At 43.1% G+C, this 17,369-nt stretch overlaps 1 protein-coding gene across 1 annotated transcript in view; it reads left to right on the top strand.

Annotated features, from left to right (window-relative positions):
• LOC106587111 (growth factor receptor-bound protein 2-like) overlaps positions 1-7,413 on the top strand; it is a 32,514-nt gene extending 25,101 nt beyond the window's left edge. The window contains exons 3-5 of the mRNA XM_014175114.2: positions 985-1,107; positions 2,183-2,351; positions 3,928-7,413. Of these exons, the coding sequence (XP_014030589.1) occupies positions 985-1,107; positions 2,183-2,351; positions 3,928-4,113 (478 nt within the window). The 3' untranslated portion in view covers positions 4,114-7,413. The remainder of the gene's footprint in view (positions 1-984; positions 1,108-2,182; positions 2,352-3,927) is intronic.
• Positions 7,414-17,369: the final 9,956 nt, after the last annotated feature.

Here is a 17,369-nt window from a genome sequence, read left to right as displayed (position 1 = left end):
GCATCAGTCAGAGCCAGACAGTCAGGGCCAGACAGTCAGGGCCAGACAGTCAGGGCCAGACAGTCAGGGCCAGACAGTCGGGGCCAGACAGTCGGGGCCAGACAGTCGGGGCCAGACAGTCGGGGCCAGACAGTCGGGGCCAGACAGTCGGGGCCAGACAGTCGGGGCCAGACAGTCGGGGCCAGACAGTCGGGGCCAGACAGTCGGGGCCAGACAGTCGGGGCCAGACAGTCGGGGCCAGACAGTCAGGGCCAGACAGTCAGACTCCCTTATGGAAGTGTTTTGTTCAGACAGTCCGAGCCAGACAGCCAGAGGAGTAGGTAGCAGGTGCGGTTGGCATGGCAGCACACAGAGTTGTCATTGTCTCGGCCCAAGGCTCCACCAGTTTTTTTTATTTTTTTTATTTTATCAGACCAGGAACCTCCCTGTAATTACAACCTACTAGGACAAATGCAAAAAGACAAATTAAATGGCTCACCGGTGCTCACTTACTGCATTGATTTCATTCTATTTGGCATGCAAAATAGATGTGATATTCTGATTTTGACATCATTGTTTAGTAGTGTTATTGGTCACTATGCACTTCACTCACTCCTCCCCCACAGACACAACAACCACTACAACTGTCAATAACAGGGGTCAGGTTTGAGGTCACGCTCTGCTTAAGGCCATGTTCCCATGACATTGAGTCACGCCTATGACCCTACGCCTTGAGATTACTCAAAAGGTCAACCCTAATTACCTGCCGCAACCACGCCACAATCAAATTCTGATAAGTGCTGGTTTTCCTACAAATTAAGAAGGAAAAACCACCCAGCTTCGTAGGGCTGGTTGAAACAACGTCATTTCAACCAGTTTTGCCAGCACAATTTTTTTCTAATTAATTTGCAGTAAAACAGCACTTGTCACCGTTACTTACAACTTGTTTTTATATAATTTTTAATGAGTTATTAAAGTGTTTTGTTCTGATTTGTTGTGTCCCAGGTGGTTCTATGGTAAGATCCCCCGGGCGAAGGCAGAGGAGATGCTGAACAAACAGAGGCACGATGGGGCCTTCCTCATCCGAGAGTCGGAGAGCGCACCGGGAGACTTCTCCCTCTCTGTCAAGTATGTCGCACGCACGCACACACTCAGTTTTATTTAACCTTTATTTCATTTCAGTTCAATCGTATAACTCATCGACCGATCATATCCGTTTTCACTTTTTTATTACTTTCAAAAATTAACTTTTCTCCAATATCAGTCCTTCATTTAATTGTTTTTTTTCTAACTCTGTGCTAAGTGCTTCCTTTCTCAAGCACAGCTCCCATCTTGGTTTGCGAGGGTGGCGTCTAGCCAGCTTGACCTGGGAAGTACTGACTGTTCTAAGTCAGTGACTGGCCACCCTGTTCTCACTCTAGTCTTTATGTAAAGTCGCTGTGCAGATCTACAGATCCATATCAAGTTAATTGGCTGTGTCATCTCTGACTCACCTGGGGCTAATCAACAGTTATCTGCTACTAAAGCACTTTGGTCTCTGTCAGATGGCTCCGGTGTGGGCGCTGCTGCCTCTTATCAAAGCTTTGCAAGCTGGCACTTTCCCTAGTCCCAGGCTGTGTCTGCAGTAAATAAGTGAGTGTGTATGTGTGAGAGAAATGGAACCTTATTCCCTTTGTCCAGGCCAAAAGTAGTACACTGTGTAGAGAATAGGGTGCCATTGTGGACACAGACTCCAGTTCAGCACTTACAGTAGGTGACAGAATAGAATATTATTATTGTCGCTACTGCTACAGTTGCACTGTCCTAGTATCACAGCTGTGTACCAAACAACTGTCCCTGTCTAATGCAATCTAATGAAGTATATCTTCTTCTGTGTCAAAATCCCAAACTCATGATATCACGCGGAGAGAAGGAAACTGGGCCATCTGGGCTTAAATCATTCATGACAGCGCTGACACAGATGGTTATGAAACGATTGCCCATGTGATGTAGACTTAACAGTGTTTTGACTGCTGTTCTCAGATGGTTACCACGGTAAATGTCATCACTCACTTTCTGTTTATTCTATACTTATATCCCCCTTCTTCTCCTCCTCTTCCTCCTCCGCCACAGGTTTGGTCATCACAGATCTGAAACGGTAGTAGGATGGTCACCTTGTTTAAACTTAACCAGTCACTTCTAGATCTATGCTACCTCTCCCCAGGTTTGGTAATGACGTGCAGCACTTCAAGGTCCTGCGTGACGGGGCTGGGAAGTACTTCCTGTGGGTTGTCAAGTTCAACTCTCTCAACTCCCTGGTGGACTACCACCGTTCCACCTCTGTGTCCCGCAACCAGCCCATCTTCCTCAGGGACATCGAGCAGGTCCCACAGGTGAGGAGGGACACACACACACACAGGGACACACACACACACAGGGGACCCTCATCGATCATATCAGTTTTCCCTTTTTTATTACTTTCGAAAAGCCGCTTTTCTCCTAAATCACTCCTCCTTTTACCTTATCAGTAATCACAAATGTTATGTTTATTCTGTCCTTATCTCCCGCTTCTTCTACTTCTTCTCATCCTTGTCCTTCTCCCCCCCCCCTCCCCCAATACACACACACAAATACATGTACACACAGATACAGTGCCTTCAGAAAGTATTCACACCCCTTGACTTATTCCACATTTTGTTGTTAGCGCCTGAATTAAAAAGTGTATTACATTTATTTTTTTCCTCACCCATCATTCACACAATACCCCATCATGACAAAGCGAAAACATGTTTTTAGAAACGTTTGCAAATGTGTTCAAAATACTTGTGTTCAAAAGTCAATACTTTGTAGAAGCACTTTGGCAGCGACTACAGCTGTGAGTCTTTCTGGGTAAGTCTCTAAAGAGCTTTCCACACCTCGATTGTGCAACATTTGCCTATTATTATTTTCAAAATTCTTCAAGCGCTTGGTGGTGGTTGGTCATTGCTAGACAACCATTTTCAGGTTTTGTCATAGATTTTCAAGTAGATTAAAGTAAAATCTCTAACTTGGCCAATCTTCCAATAGATACCCTTTGCGAGGCATAGGAAAACCTCCCTGGTCTTTATGGTTGAATCTGTTTGAAATTCACTACTTGACTGAGGGACCTTACAGATAATTGTGTGTGGGGTACAGAGATGAGGTAGTCATAAAACAAAACACTATTATTGCACCCAGATTGAATACATGCAACTTATTATGTGACTTGTTAAGCAAATGTTTACTCCTGAACTTATTTAGGCTTGCCATAAAAAAGGGGTTGAATACTTATTGACTCAAGACATTTCAGCTTTTCAGTTTTAAATGGGTTTGTAAAAATGTCCAAAAACACAATTCCACTAACATTATGGGGTATTGTGTGGACAAAAAAATATCTAAATTTCATCTATTTTAAATTCAGGCTGTGACACAACAAAATGTGGAAAAGGTCAAGGGATGTGAATATTTTCTGAAGGTAATGTATGTATACACACATCATACGGAATACCAGGGAAATCCTCATCTCTGACAATCGTTTAATGAGATTGCATCACGTAATCTCATCTAAGCAATCATGCAAAAACACAGCTTAGCCGATTACCAGTGAACTACAGTTCACTAAGCAATTTTGCAGACAAATAGCTTAATTCACTATGGTCTCCATGTTGGTTATGAGACAAATATACAAGTAGAAGTGCAATACAATTGGTAGTTGGAATACAGGGTCATGTTCATTAGGCACCAAACAGAAGAAAACTCACTTTAACAGAGGGTCTACTACACAACACAGACCAGTACGAAACACAAATGTTCTATTCCTTTGCAAAGCATTTTAAAACATTATCCGTTGCGTGTCCTAATGAACACGATCCAGGACTATGTCTTGGCTAACCTGCCCGACTACCCTCATCACGTATTCTAACCCATGTGTTTCTCCTCTCGTCTCGCCAGCATTCAACGTACGTGCAGGCGCTGTTTGACTTCGACCCTCAGGAGGACGGCGAGCTGGGCTTCCGACGCGGCGACTTCATCCAGGTCCTGGACAACTCCGACCCCAACTGGTGGAAAGGCGCTTGCCACGGCCAGACGGGCATGTTCCCGCGCAACTACGTCACGCCAGTCAACCAAAACATGTGATCATGTCAACCAAAACATTTGATTGGCTAAATGAATAATGACATGCCCCCCCCCGTCCCCCCGTCCCACATTGGCACATTTACACCCCCTCAGGACTTTGAGGGACACTTCAGAAACACAGACCTAAATGAAGAATGGGAAGAGGAGCAAAAACCCTGCAAAGACACAGAGCGAGAGGCAGATTTCATTACTCAGACTCTACAGTTCACTGTGGATTCTTTGATGCAATGAGGGAGACACACGGAACAGAGAAGCATTACAAAGGAACCTAAGTTGAAGTAAAAAAATAAATAAAAAACACAAGGGATCCGGCTATAGCTCGACTCCGGCATCGGCCTCCATTCCTATACCTTCTTTGTTTTCTTTCTTTACGCATGACATCACCATCCTATTAGACAAAGACAATGAGGAAGATGTCAGAGACCAAAGACTCTAGTCTAGTGTGTTATTCATATCAACCCAGCTTTGGGCTCTCAGATGGACCATGGACTGGAGAGAAATTCTATTGTTATCGATGTGTATGTATATCTATAAATATTTGTAGTTTGAGCCTGTTTTAGTGGGTTTTTTCTCCATTCATTTACTTGATTTCTTCCCTATTTGTAGGCCTACATATTGTTTTCTAGGATCATATTCATTTGGTACCAAATGGAAGGAAACAGATCCAAACAGGGAGGAACTACCTGAACTGAATAAGAAACACAAATTTTTGTTTTTCGTAGCAAAATGTTTTGTTACGTTTTGAAACTGTGTGCACTAATTAATATGACCCAGATCATGCACAGAGTCTGAGACAAGAAGCTAAATGGTTTTCATGTGATCGGGAGTTATTCAATACAGGAATAATATTTAAGGCGGAAATCTAATTTGGAAAAGGATTTCTACTTTGTTCTGGTATGAAAGCGGAAGCGCGGCTATCAGCTGGAACAAATTGTCCTTTTTTTACCCGTTTAGACATGTAGGCGCTTTCTGCATTCTTAAATGTAGCCATCTTTCTCAATAAAATCAGAGACCATGGTATAGAGTTTTATGTCCATCCGCAATCAATAGACTTAACTGATGATGGGGCTGATTCAATATGACCTAAATGTAGCTAAATTAGGTTGTACGGGTTCTTTATGGAGATAGCTAGTGGTTGACTGGGTTGAAACGGCAGTATCCTTATCATTAGTTCTATGAAAGAAGGTATTGGATAGTGAACAGATGAGATCGCTACACTCACTGATTTCACCCTGCGTTTGTGGAAGTTGGGTAGTGCCTTTTCCATCTCTGGTGATTTTTGTCTCTCCAGGTTGACCAATGAGCGCTTTTTAAGCAGCAGATCGCAGAGATATGGTGACCAATACAATGTCTCCATTCTCCACACATGCCAGCCATTGGTTAGGGGCTACCTTATGGAAACCCCAGTCTGAATCTCAAAAACCCATCTCAGCTTCGCAGTCTCTTCTGTCTCACTTCCAAGTATGATAATACGATGAAAGAGAAACAATGTTTTGTGCCAGAGGGTAGTGTTTCCCTTGAGAAATGACTAAATGGTTTGATGTAAATGTGCAGTGTGGATCTATGTTTTCAACAGAATGACATGCGTATGACAAAGTCTTGTTTTGTCTGATTATGGGACGTATCAAAAGGGCATTTGGAATTCTATGAGATTAGATGCGAACACATCTGCTGGTTTGGTTGTGTCTAAAGGGGGACGTTTTTGACAGCGGGCGAGAAGAAGTCACAGAAACGGTAGTTTAGCATTTCCTGAAAGAGGGGACATAAAGTGCTTGATCTGGGCAACATGTTCAGTATTCATCCTTCAGTCAGTGTCTGCTTGTGACGGAGGCAGAATGGAATCCTCCATCTTGATAAAGAGATTAAAGGACCAATGATGCTGCCAAACTGACTCTAGATCAGGACGACAAGCGCAACGGGTGGGTCATTGACCACTATTGAACTGTGTCCACAACTCTCTACTTTGGACCTTTTTGAGAATCTTGAAGAGGACCTCAAATGCAAGGAATTCCATATGATCTCTCCTCCACTCTGCTTGTTATTCCCTATCTACACTCTTTGATTTGAAAAACTACTCGAATATGCTTTATGGTTTCTTGACGTGAAATGGCTGAAATACACAGAGGCAGGTCTGAAGGGAATATGCAGGGAGTGGACCATGCAAGTTTTTTTTCAATGTTATTTCTAGCCTGCAATGAACTGCAATGAGCCATTCCAATGAACTGATACTCCGATTGACTTGCAGGTGTTTGAAAATGCAAGGGCACGAGAAGCCTTGCTTACGTGGTTTCTCTATGAACTGTAGCCTGGCTGTGTGTCACCTTGCTGTTGTTGCAAAGCCCCCCCCCCCCACCCCCCAATCAAAGTTCAGTATGTCACACTATGTTAAAAAAAAAAACTTTAAAAAACACTAAAGTGTGACGCGTGTGTGTATTTTCTGTACGAGACAACTATTTACATATTCAAGTGTGTCTGTATTCTCAGCCAATCATATGACATGTATGACCCTGAAGTTTTCCTGACCATCTGATCTGGAGTATTTCCAAGTCATGTCACGTGTTCAGGGAAAATTCCTGGCCCTAGACCTTATGCGATTGCAAGGGTCAATGTTTCTGCAGGTTTTAGAGTTGAGACTGGTACCCTATTGGTTGACACTTGGCCTAGTTGAACCAGATTGAACGCTGCGTTCAGCATTCAGTCTGTGCTACCAGGCTAGTTGACGCTACCAGACGGTGGATTTCGCTGCTCTCAAGGGGGCTGATAAATAGGACCCAGTCCAAAACATTGATGTCTAATTACGCTGTCTCTAGGTTCCTGGACAGCCTTGCACTCTCCCGTGGTCATTATTTACACTCTCCTCGGTCATTCATTACAGTGCGAAGGTTGCCGGCAAGTGTACCACTCATTAAGCCTAGTTAAATACGACACAACGCCGCACTCAGCACTCACTATTGTGTCACTTCGGTGACGACAGTCTGCTACCAGTATCATTCTGTGGTATATTTCCTCGTTCGCTCAATTGCAGCCGTCTGACTCACGTTATTCCAGAGTGGTATCATACAGTGGTTGACACCTAAGACGATGTGATTGTTTACATTATGCTGGAAAGTTTTTGTATGTCTGTCTATCTGACATGGTTGCTTTTGTCATTTCATGATGTGCACGTATTAAAAAACATTTTTTTTTTACATTTCCGTTTTCAAACTGGAGGATGATGTCCCCTGATGTCTGTCACAGCATTTGATTTCCTTTGAACGTAGATAGACAACGACAGAATAATAAAACGATCACTCTGAAGAAGCTACTGTTGTGACGTTGGTTACTTCTTGCTGTCGTGCATACTGTATGTTTCACATTACAACAATCCACATTTTCTTATGAGCAAGTTTTATGCATAGAATTGAGAACATTATGGGCTCGTACCCCAGACACAGATTAAGCCTAGTCATTAAATTCAAAACTCTTTTCAATGTATATTCTCCATTGAGAATGCTTTTTAGTCCAGGACTAGACTTCATCTGGGAAACTGGCCCTATATCTCTATGGTTACTCCACTAACTACTTCAGCGCTTGAGCACAACAGAGTTCCTACAGAGAGCATGGAGGAGCAATGTAGTAGATTGGATGTGGACCCTTATCATGGGTCATGTTTGGTTACACTCAACACCACACACTGTGACGCAATGTTTCAAAAGAGAAAGGCTGATTAACTGGATGACATAAGTAGTCAGATAATATGCCCAAGTCCTTGGCTTCCCTTGGCATCCATGAATACATGCCACTGCCTCTACCTGGAGTGTATGTAATAGAGATTGTCTCTCTCTGGGTTGGGAGGGGTTGTCTCACTCATCCTGCTGTCAGTCATACGTATGACCCATCTCCACATCAAAGTCAGTGTTTGGGGTGTAGGAGCCACTTCTCCCTGACATTAACTTCCTGTCTGAAACGCATGCAAAACCACTTCCGCTGCCTCACACTGGTTTCTTTGTACACCGGCCTGCTCTAATCTAATCTGAGGTTTTGATCTGTGTCTGTTAGACTGTGCTGTTCTTGGCACACCCCCGCTCAGTGTGTTCACAGGGACGAGGATCCATGGGAAGTTACTCACCTAAACAGGAGAGAAGTAAATGTTGAAGAGGTTAACTGTTCTAGCCCAGTGCTCTAGTAGTCAACTATAGTGGAAATGTGACATGCTGTCTATGATGTACATGCATTTGCATCATGGTACCCATACTATACTTGCATAATGAATGACCCAATATCCCTATCTAGCGTTTTGCTCTTGTGAGGCTTTGGTACTCTGGCTCTTTCTAGTAAGGCCGGCAGGTGGTCATAGATTATATACTGTTATTACCGCCATCTGCTGGCAATACAACAATTACAGTACAAAAACAACAGAACACCAACCACAGCGACAACAGAAAACGTTTAACTGGTAACTAATTAAGTGAAATCTATTCTAAAAACTGTAAAAAGATAACAATATATTATGAATCCTGTGTTTTTGTGCACCCCCCCCTAAAAAAACACTACTGCCTATCTCCCAAGAGGACACACCGCATGTGCAATGCTCACCAGCATCAATCTGCGGGAAGAAGGGGTGCTGAGGGTGCAGCAGCACCCCCTGAAAAATCTGAATAAAACACATATATACACATACATACAGTACAAGTCAAAAGTTTGGACACACGTACTCATTCCAGGGTTTTTCTATATTTTGACTATTTTCTACATTGTAGAATAATAGTGAAGACATCAAAACTAAGAAATAACACATATGGAATCATGTAGTAACCAAAAAAGTTTTAAACAAATCAAAATATATTTTATATTTGAGATTCTTCGAAGAAGCCACCCTTTGCCTTGACAGCTTTGCACACTCTTGGCATTCTCTCAACCAGCTTCATGAGGTAGTCACCTGGAATGCATTTCAATTAACAGGTGTGCCTTGTTAAAAGTTAATTTGTGGAATTTCTTTCCTTTATGCATTTGAGCCAATCAGTTGTGTTGTGACAAGGTAGGGGTGGTAAACAGAAAATAGCCCTATTGGTAAAAGACCATGTCCATATTATGTCAAGAATAGCTCAAATAAGCAAAGAGAAATAACAGTCCATCATTACTTTAAGACATGAAGGTCAGTCAATCCGTAAAATTTCAAGAACTTTGAAAGTTTCTTCAAGTGCAGTCGCAAAAACCATCAAGTACTATGATGAAACTGGCTCTCATGAGGACCGCCACAGAAAAGGAAGACCCAGAGTTACCTCTGGTGCTGAGGATAAATTAATTAGTTACCAGCCTCAGAAATTGCAGCCTAAATAAATTAGGCCTTCATGGTCAAATTGCTGCAAAGAAACCACTACTAAAGTACACCAATAAAAAGAAGAGACTTGCTTGGACCAAGAAATACGAGCAATGGACATTAGACGGTTGGAAATCTGTCCTTTGGAATGACGATTTTTGGTTCCAACCGCAGTGTCTTTGTGAGACGCAGAGTAGGTGAACGGATTATGTCCGCATGTGTGGTTCCCACCGTGAAGCATGGAGGAGGTGTGATGGTGTGGGGGTGCTTTGCTGGTGACACTATCAGTGATTTATTTTGAATTCAAGGCACGCTTAAACAGCATGGCTACCACAGCATTCTGCAGCGATATGCCATCCCATCTGGTTTGCGCTTAGTGGGACTATCATTTGTTTTCCCACAGGACAATGACCCAACACACCTCCAGGCTGTGTGAGGGCTATTTGACCAAGAAGGAGAGTGATGGAGTAACATGGCCTCCACAATCACCCAACCTCAACCCAATTGAGATGGTTTGGAATGAGTTGGACCGCAGAGTAAAGGAAAAGCAGCCAACAAGTGCTCAGCATATGTGGGAACTCCTTCAAGACTGTTGGAAAAGCATTCCAGGTGAAGCCAATGACGTTTAGGTATCTGCCTCCAGCTCTATCAGTAATACATACCCTAATATATAAACAATAAAGTACATACGGGTGACTTATTGCACATTCTGGTTATTTGTCAGATAGCAGAGATGGTTGCGTCCATGAGGGAAGTTGGTGAGAAGAATGAGGAGGGCAACTGTATAGATACTGCCGAGCTGGAGAAGGCTGAAGCCAAAATCAAAGAGCTCCAGAGGCAGCTGCACAGGAAAACCTCCATAGAGAGATTCCAGGGAAGTGCTGGTGATATATGGTTTTACACCGGACTGCCGGACTACATGACCTTTCTGAACTTATACGACTTCCTCCGACCAAAGCGAAGTGGCCAGCTGCACTACTGGGGCTCTGTTTTCAAAGGGAAGCTGGCAAAAGATGGCCAAGAGTTGGGGAGACACAGAAAGCTTGGTCCCATGAATGAACTGTTCCTGGTCCTCTTCGTCTCCGAGTGGGACTTTTAAGGAGGGACCGTTGCTGACTGCTTTGGCGTTTCGGTGCAATATCATGTATCATCGTTTCAAGCAACTGCCCAGTCGGCAGTTTGTACAGAAGCGTATGCCTGTCGCAGTCAAGACAGCATACCTGAACTGTCGAGTCATAGTAGACTGCACAGAGGTTTTCATTGAAAGCCATCCAGGCTTGCCACACAGTCCTGCACCTGGTTCAACTACAAGAACCATAACATGACCAAGGCCTTAGTGTGCATTGCACCTCATGGCTCCGTTATGTACAAGTTTGATCTGTATAGGGGGGCAACCTCTGACAGACAGGTCTTTGGGGGGAGTGGATTACTGGACATGCTGGAAGCAGGGGATGGGGTACTGGCGGATCGGAGTTTTGACATTCAGGACTTACTTGTTTCCAAAGGAGTCCGTGTCTCTGTAGCACCATTTGTGAGGGGGAAGTCTCAGTTCACTGCTCCAGAGGTGTGTGACACCCGTCGCATTGCTCAGCTACGGATTCATGTTGAACGTGCCATTGAACGGGTAAAAAACTTCTCCAGCAGCAAGTTCCCATCAGCATGTGCTCAGAACTGAATGAGATCTGGCACATATGTTGTCATCTGACCAACTTTTTCCCCACCCCTGGTTTGAATGGCCTGGCGTGGTGTGTGTTTGTGCTGTCGTGTTCAAGTCGGGCCGCTGTCTTTCTGGCACAGACACTCCTCCTGGCTTTCCTGTCTCTCTCGCACTGTCTGTCCAATAATTAGTATGTAATTGAGCATACATTTCCTTAAATTTCAAATAGAAAAAGGTATCTGTTATAAGTGTGTATTTGAACATAAAATCACCATCAACATGGAAGACAATTTAAGTGTATATCATTTAGGTACAGCTCACATTTTTTGGGAACAAGATTTCTGGGCAAGCAAGTATTTTCTTTTGTATGTTAAATGTTCTAACTATCTTAGTGTTTATGGACATTTAAAGCATAGTAGTGGTCATTCACATTTTCCTCTTTGATTATATGCTATTAATGCACATGTCACTTCAAATGTCTTGGAACCATTAACCCTTTCCACTATCACGGGAATTGGCATATATGGATAGGCCTAAATTGAAATGTTTCAAACAGAAGAAATATGAGAAGCACAGAAGCAATTGAAAGGGAAGTTTAGAGATTATGGGAAAACTATTAGACCAAAGGTGGAAGACAACAGTTCACCTGACACAAGACTGAATCCAAACATTACACTGTTGATTTTATGTGCATTGTCACATATTTGTATTTATTATGAATCCCCACTACTCTTCCTGGGGTCCAGCAAAATTAAGGCAGTTTAAACAATTTTAAAACATTACAATACATTCACAGATTTCACAACACACTGTGCCCTCAGGCACTACCACATATCTACAGTACTAAATCCATGTGTATGTATAGTGCGTATGTTATTGTGTGTGTGTGTGTGTGTGTGTGTGTGTGTGTGTGTGTGTGTGTCTGTGCCAATGTTTGTGTTGCTTCACAGTCCCCGCTGTTCCATAAGGTGTTTTTTTAATCTGTTTTTTTAAATCTAATTTTACTGCTTGCGTCAGTTACTTGATGTGGAATACAGTTCCATGTAGTCATGGCTCTATGTAGTACTGTGTGCCTCCCATAGTCTGTTCTGGACTTGGGGACTGTGAAGAGACCTCTTGTGGCATGTCTTGTGGAGTATGCATGGGTGTCCGAGCTGTGTGCCAGTAGTTTAGACAGACAGCTCGGTGTATTCAACATGTCAATACCTCTCATAAATAAAAGTAGTGATGAAGTCAATCTCTCCTCCACTTTGAGCCAGGAGAGATTGACATGCATATTATTAATATTAGCTCTCTGTGTACATCCAAGGGCCAGCCATGCTGCCCTGTTCTGAGCCAATTGCAATTTTCCTAAGTCCTTTTTTGTGGCACCTGACCACACGACTGAACAGTAGTTAAGGTGTGACAAAACTAGGGCCTGTAGGACCTGCCTTGTTGATAGTGTTGTTAAGAAGGCAGAGCATCGCTTTATTATGGACAGATTTCTCCCCATCAAAACATATTGAGTTTCTATGTATGCGGATGACTCAACACTATACACGTCAGCTACCACAGCAACTGAAATGACTATAACACTTAACAAAGAGCTGCAGTTAGTTTCAGAATGGGTGGCAAGGAATAAGTTAGCCCTAAATATTTCTAAAACTAAAAGCATTGTATTTGGAACAAAACACTCACTAAACCCTAAATCTCAACTAAATCTTGTAATAAATAATGTGGAAATTGAGCAAGTTGAGATGACTAAACTGCTTTGAGTAACACTAGATTGTAAACTGTCATCAATATGTTTTGACCTTGACAGTTTACAATCTAGTGTTACTCAAAGCAGTTTAGTCATCTCAACTTTAGTCATCTCAACTTGCTCAATCAGTGGTCAGGACATCTTGGAGTGGAGTATCATATCCTTGTAATGGGAGGGACCAGGCTCATCCAGGACATTCACAGGCTGGAATGCATTGTCAGTCAGGGTCTCTGCCAGCTGAAGGCCAGTTTTTGTTGCCTCTAACCTTGTCACAAGGTCTTTAATGTCTGCTGTGGTAAGGTTAATGTCTGCTGTGGTAAGGTTAATGTCTGCAGTGGTAAGGTTAATGTGTGTGGGGCGTAAGGCACAGTAACCCATTTTTATTTTATTTAGTTGTTTTGCCCCATCAGTGTTCGTCTCTATCCCTGTCATGTCTCTTAAATACAATGTCACTCTGCTTTGTTGCTTCCTTGGTGTCCTCAGGAGGGATGTTCTTTTGTGACAGGTTCTGGTTGCAGTGCCCCTCTACACTGACCACACAGATGCAATAAGCAGCAAGGAGAGAGCCACCAGGGCAACACGAGGCGCTTCTCTTGTTTTCATTGATGACAATACCTCTCTGCCTTGATAAGCACTACATTACTCTTTTCCATCTTTGAAAAACGTGGATCCATTTGCCTTATTAGCTCAGGTCAGCTGCTCTACGGTACTAGCTATGTTTATGTAGATACCGTGTGTCCGCGAGAGATGACGGCAAAGATGACAAATTCTGCTCTGGTGGTGTGGAGGTAGACCCGCTTGTAGCCAGCCTACAATGGCCATGCGTGCTTCAATTAGAAAAATCAGACTTTCGTAAACTCTTCTGGTTAAGTGATTTGGTTGTTAATCAGATCTAATAAATAATATCACATAGTGGCCACTGCCTTTGACATTAGATCATATTGGTCAACCTTTGAAAGACGAAGTAACGTTAGAATCCTCGTAAACAAATGCGGCGTCATTTTGGCGGAAAGTATTACCCCATGATACGTTTAGTTCGATTTAACGTTTGCTACGTTGAGGAAGGGTTTGTGCTGAACGACCCGATTCCCTAAAACTTCCTTGTACGGATGTGTTATTATCAGGTTTATCTTGACTGATTTGCGTATATATATATATATATATATATATATATATATATATATAATTTTTTTTTTTTTTTGTATAATCAAGCATATGTTTATTTTCTTACCTTTTAATCAAGTCTTATTAATGAAGATGTCTTATTTCACTAGCGTAGCCTTGGCCGATGTTGGTTGTTCACAATTTGAATCAGTCATTTTTCTACATTGCGTGAATATTTTATTTTGTAAAACGGTATTGCTGTTAACATTTGGAAACTGAAACCATTAAAGCTTGAATCCTTAGTTAAAACAATAACAAAGCGGCCAACCCACCTCTGTTTTGATAAGAAGCTGAGGGATGGGCCTGGAGAAATGTAACCACTCTCAAATTCATAGATAGAGCGATGGATGCAAGGACTGACCATATCAACATGTTTTGAGGCTATGCAGTGTGTTAACATTTACATTGTTTACAAACATTGGAGTAAAACAAGCTTATATTTGGGGTAAAAGAGATTCTAGCAAAAAAAATGTCATGTTACAAATTACTTTTTTGTTTTGTTTACAGTTGGGCTTATGCCTATCATATGGTCATTTTAAAGTTTGTTTCCCATACAGACTAGTAAACCACATTCAGTTTCTCTTAGAGGGCTGTAAAATAAAAGTTTACCCCGAATCCCATTTTATTACAATGAGGGTTATGGCCCGTCACGTGACCGGGCGAGGCCGCGATGGAGGCGCACCCTGCTCTAATCAGACAACAATCTGCAGCGCTCGGTTATATTGTCAAGGCAGCATGATCCATCGTTCAGAAACATGGGAATGCAGATAAAGCGTTTTTATCAAAAGGAATCCCTTTTGCATGTGAAAACACAGAATCCTACGCATTACTCCATGTGCTTAACCTACCTCACTTTTGTTTTGAGCCAACTTTGCCATTGGTCAGAAAAAGTACAATCACTTTTCACCCGGTGCTAACTTTTGCCTACTCAGGCGCCCAAACCAGATTAACAGAATACCTTCAATGATTTATCGTCATTCTTTCTACAGCCCAGTGGGTGACAGCGTGAGAAATTTGGTCCAAAGACATGTCATTTTGGTCGCAGTCACGTGGTGTCTCCCTCATATACAGTCATTATATTGTGCACCGGTCTATGGCCGTGACGTCAGCAGGCAAAATGAGAAGGGTCTGACTGCGGCCCGGCAGTGAAACTCCAGGGAAGAACCGCCCAGGGAAACCAAATCCCTCTCTAGCTTCTCTTTCTATTGGCTCCTGACTACTTCGTTGTTCTGCCACTGGGCGGATTCGATTATGCTGAGCCGCGGGGAACAAGGCAAAGGCCGTTACGTCATCGGGCGAAAGCGGAGAGGGAGTGCAGCCGCCCTTCTCAAATAGAATAGTAATCTGTGCCACTCTGTCATTGTCAACAAGGCATCATCCATTTTTTTCAATAAAATAAATGTTTGAATTTTCTCTCTCATTTTCATTGGGAAGGTAGATCAAATCTCAAAAGCAATCATTTTTGCATGTGAAAAAACTTTGAACAGGGCTTTGAACAGGTCACATGGCTCACGCCCAGGAGGCAGCCTGGTTCCAAAACTAATGCAATCAACTTTCACCTGGCACAAAACACCTACTCAGGCACCCGGGCGAGATTAAACAAACCCCCTCATTGTAGCTAAGCCTAACCCTTTTCCTAACCTGCCTAGGTGACTCCTGCCCGTAGCACTCACATCTGTAGCCATAAAATGATTTGAAAGGCTGGTCATGGCTCACATCAACACCATCATCCCAGAAACCCTGGACCCACTTCAATTCACATATCCGCCCCAACAGATCCACAGATGGCGCAATCTCTATTGCACTCCACACTGCCCTTTCCCACCGGGACAAAAGGAACACCTATGTGAGACTACAGCTCAGCGTTCAACACCATAGTGCCCTCCAAGCTCATCACTAAGCTAAGGACCCTGGGACTGAACAACTCCCTCTGCAACTGGATCCTGGACTTCCTGACACGTCGCCCCCAGGTGGTGAGGGTAGGCAACAACACATCTGCTACCCTGACCCTAAACACGGGGGTCCCTCTGGAGTGCGTGCTTAGTCTCTTGTACTCCCTGTTCACCCACGACTGCGTGGCCACGCACGACTCCAACACCATTAAGTTTGCCGACCACACGACGGTGGTAGGCCTGATCACAGACGACGATGAGACAGCCTATAGGGAGGAGGTCAGAGACCTGGCAGTGTAGTTCCAGGACAACAACCTCTCCCTCAACGTAAGCAAGACAAAGGAGCTGATCGTGGACTACAAGAAAAGGAGGGCCGAGCAGACCCCCATTAACATCGATGAGGCTGTAGGGAAGTGGATCGAGAGCTTCAAGTTCCTTAGTGTCCACATCACTAAGGACCTATCATGGTCCAAACACACCAATACAGTTGTGAAGAGGGCATGACAATGCCTATTCCCCCTCAGGAGGCTGAAAAGATTTGGCATGGGACCTCAGATACTATAAAAGTTCTACAGCTGCACCATCGAGAGCATCCTTACTAGTTGCATTTTCTTACTTACTTTTTTAAAACTGCATTGTTGGTTAAGTGCTCAAAAGTAAGCATTTCACAGTAAGGTCTTCAAATCAAATTTCAAATCAAATGTTATTAGTCACATGCGCCGAATACAACAGGTGTAGACCTTACAGTGAAATGCTTACTTACGAGCTCCTAACCAACAGTGCATTTTCAAAAAAATATGGGTAAGAATAAGAGATAAAAGTAACAAGTAAGAGCAGCAGTGAAAAATAACAATATATACAGGGGGTTGCCGGTACAGAGTCAATGTGCGCGGGCACCGGTTAGTTGAGGTAGTATGTATATTTGACTAGATGTTCAGGAGTCTTATGGCTTGGGGGTAGAAGCTGTTTGTATTCAGTGCATGTGACAAATACAATTTTATTCTCCGAATCTGTTAGGTTAATTCACATAACCTGCTTCGTTAGTTCTCCTAACCTGTATGTTAATTATCCTAATCCGCTACCTTAGTTCTATTAACCTGCTACATTAATTCACCTAACCTGCGATGTACAATTTCCTAACAGGCTATGATAATTATCCTAACCTGCTATGTAGGCTAAACAAACCATCTGTACCGACAAATTAGCATAACATCGGCTGCCTCCTGGGCTTGAGCCAGGTGCCCCTTTCAAAGCCCCAGCTCAGTGGGCCCCAAACAAAAGTGACATTATTAAGCACGTGGAGTAATGAGTAGGATTCTGTTTTCACATGCAAAAGTTTGCTTTCGCTAAAAACGTTTTATCAGCCTTACCAATGAAAACTCTTTGAAAATCCAAACATATTGTAAGGAAAGAGATGTATTCACCATGATGTAGACAACATGACCGATCGCAGCAGATTACTGTTCGATTTGAGAATGCGGTCCTCCCTCGCCGCTTTTTCCC

This window comes from Salmo salar, chromosome ssa02 (assembly GCF_905237065.1).
Source record: "Salmo salar chromosome ssa02, Ssal_v3.1, whole genome shotgun sequence".
Taxonomy (NCBI): Eukaryota; Metazoa; Chordata; class Actinopteri; order Salmoniformes; family Salmonidae; genus Salmo; species Salmo salar.
Note: the sequence above shows the minus strand (reverse complement) of the source record. Positions and strands in the feature narration are given on the sequence as shown.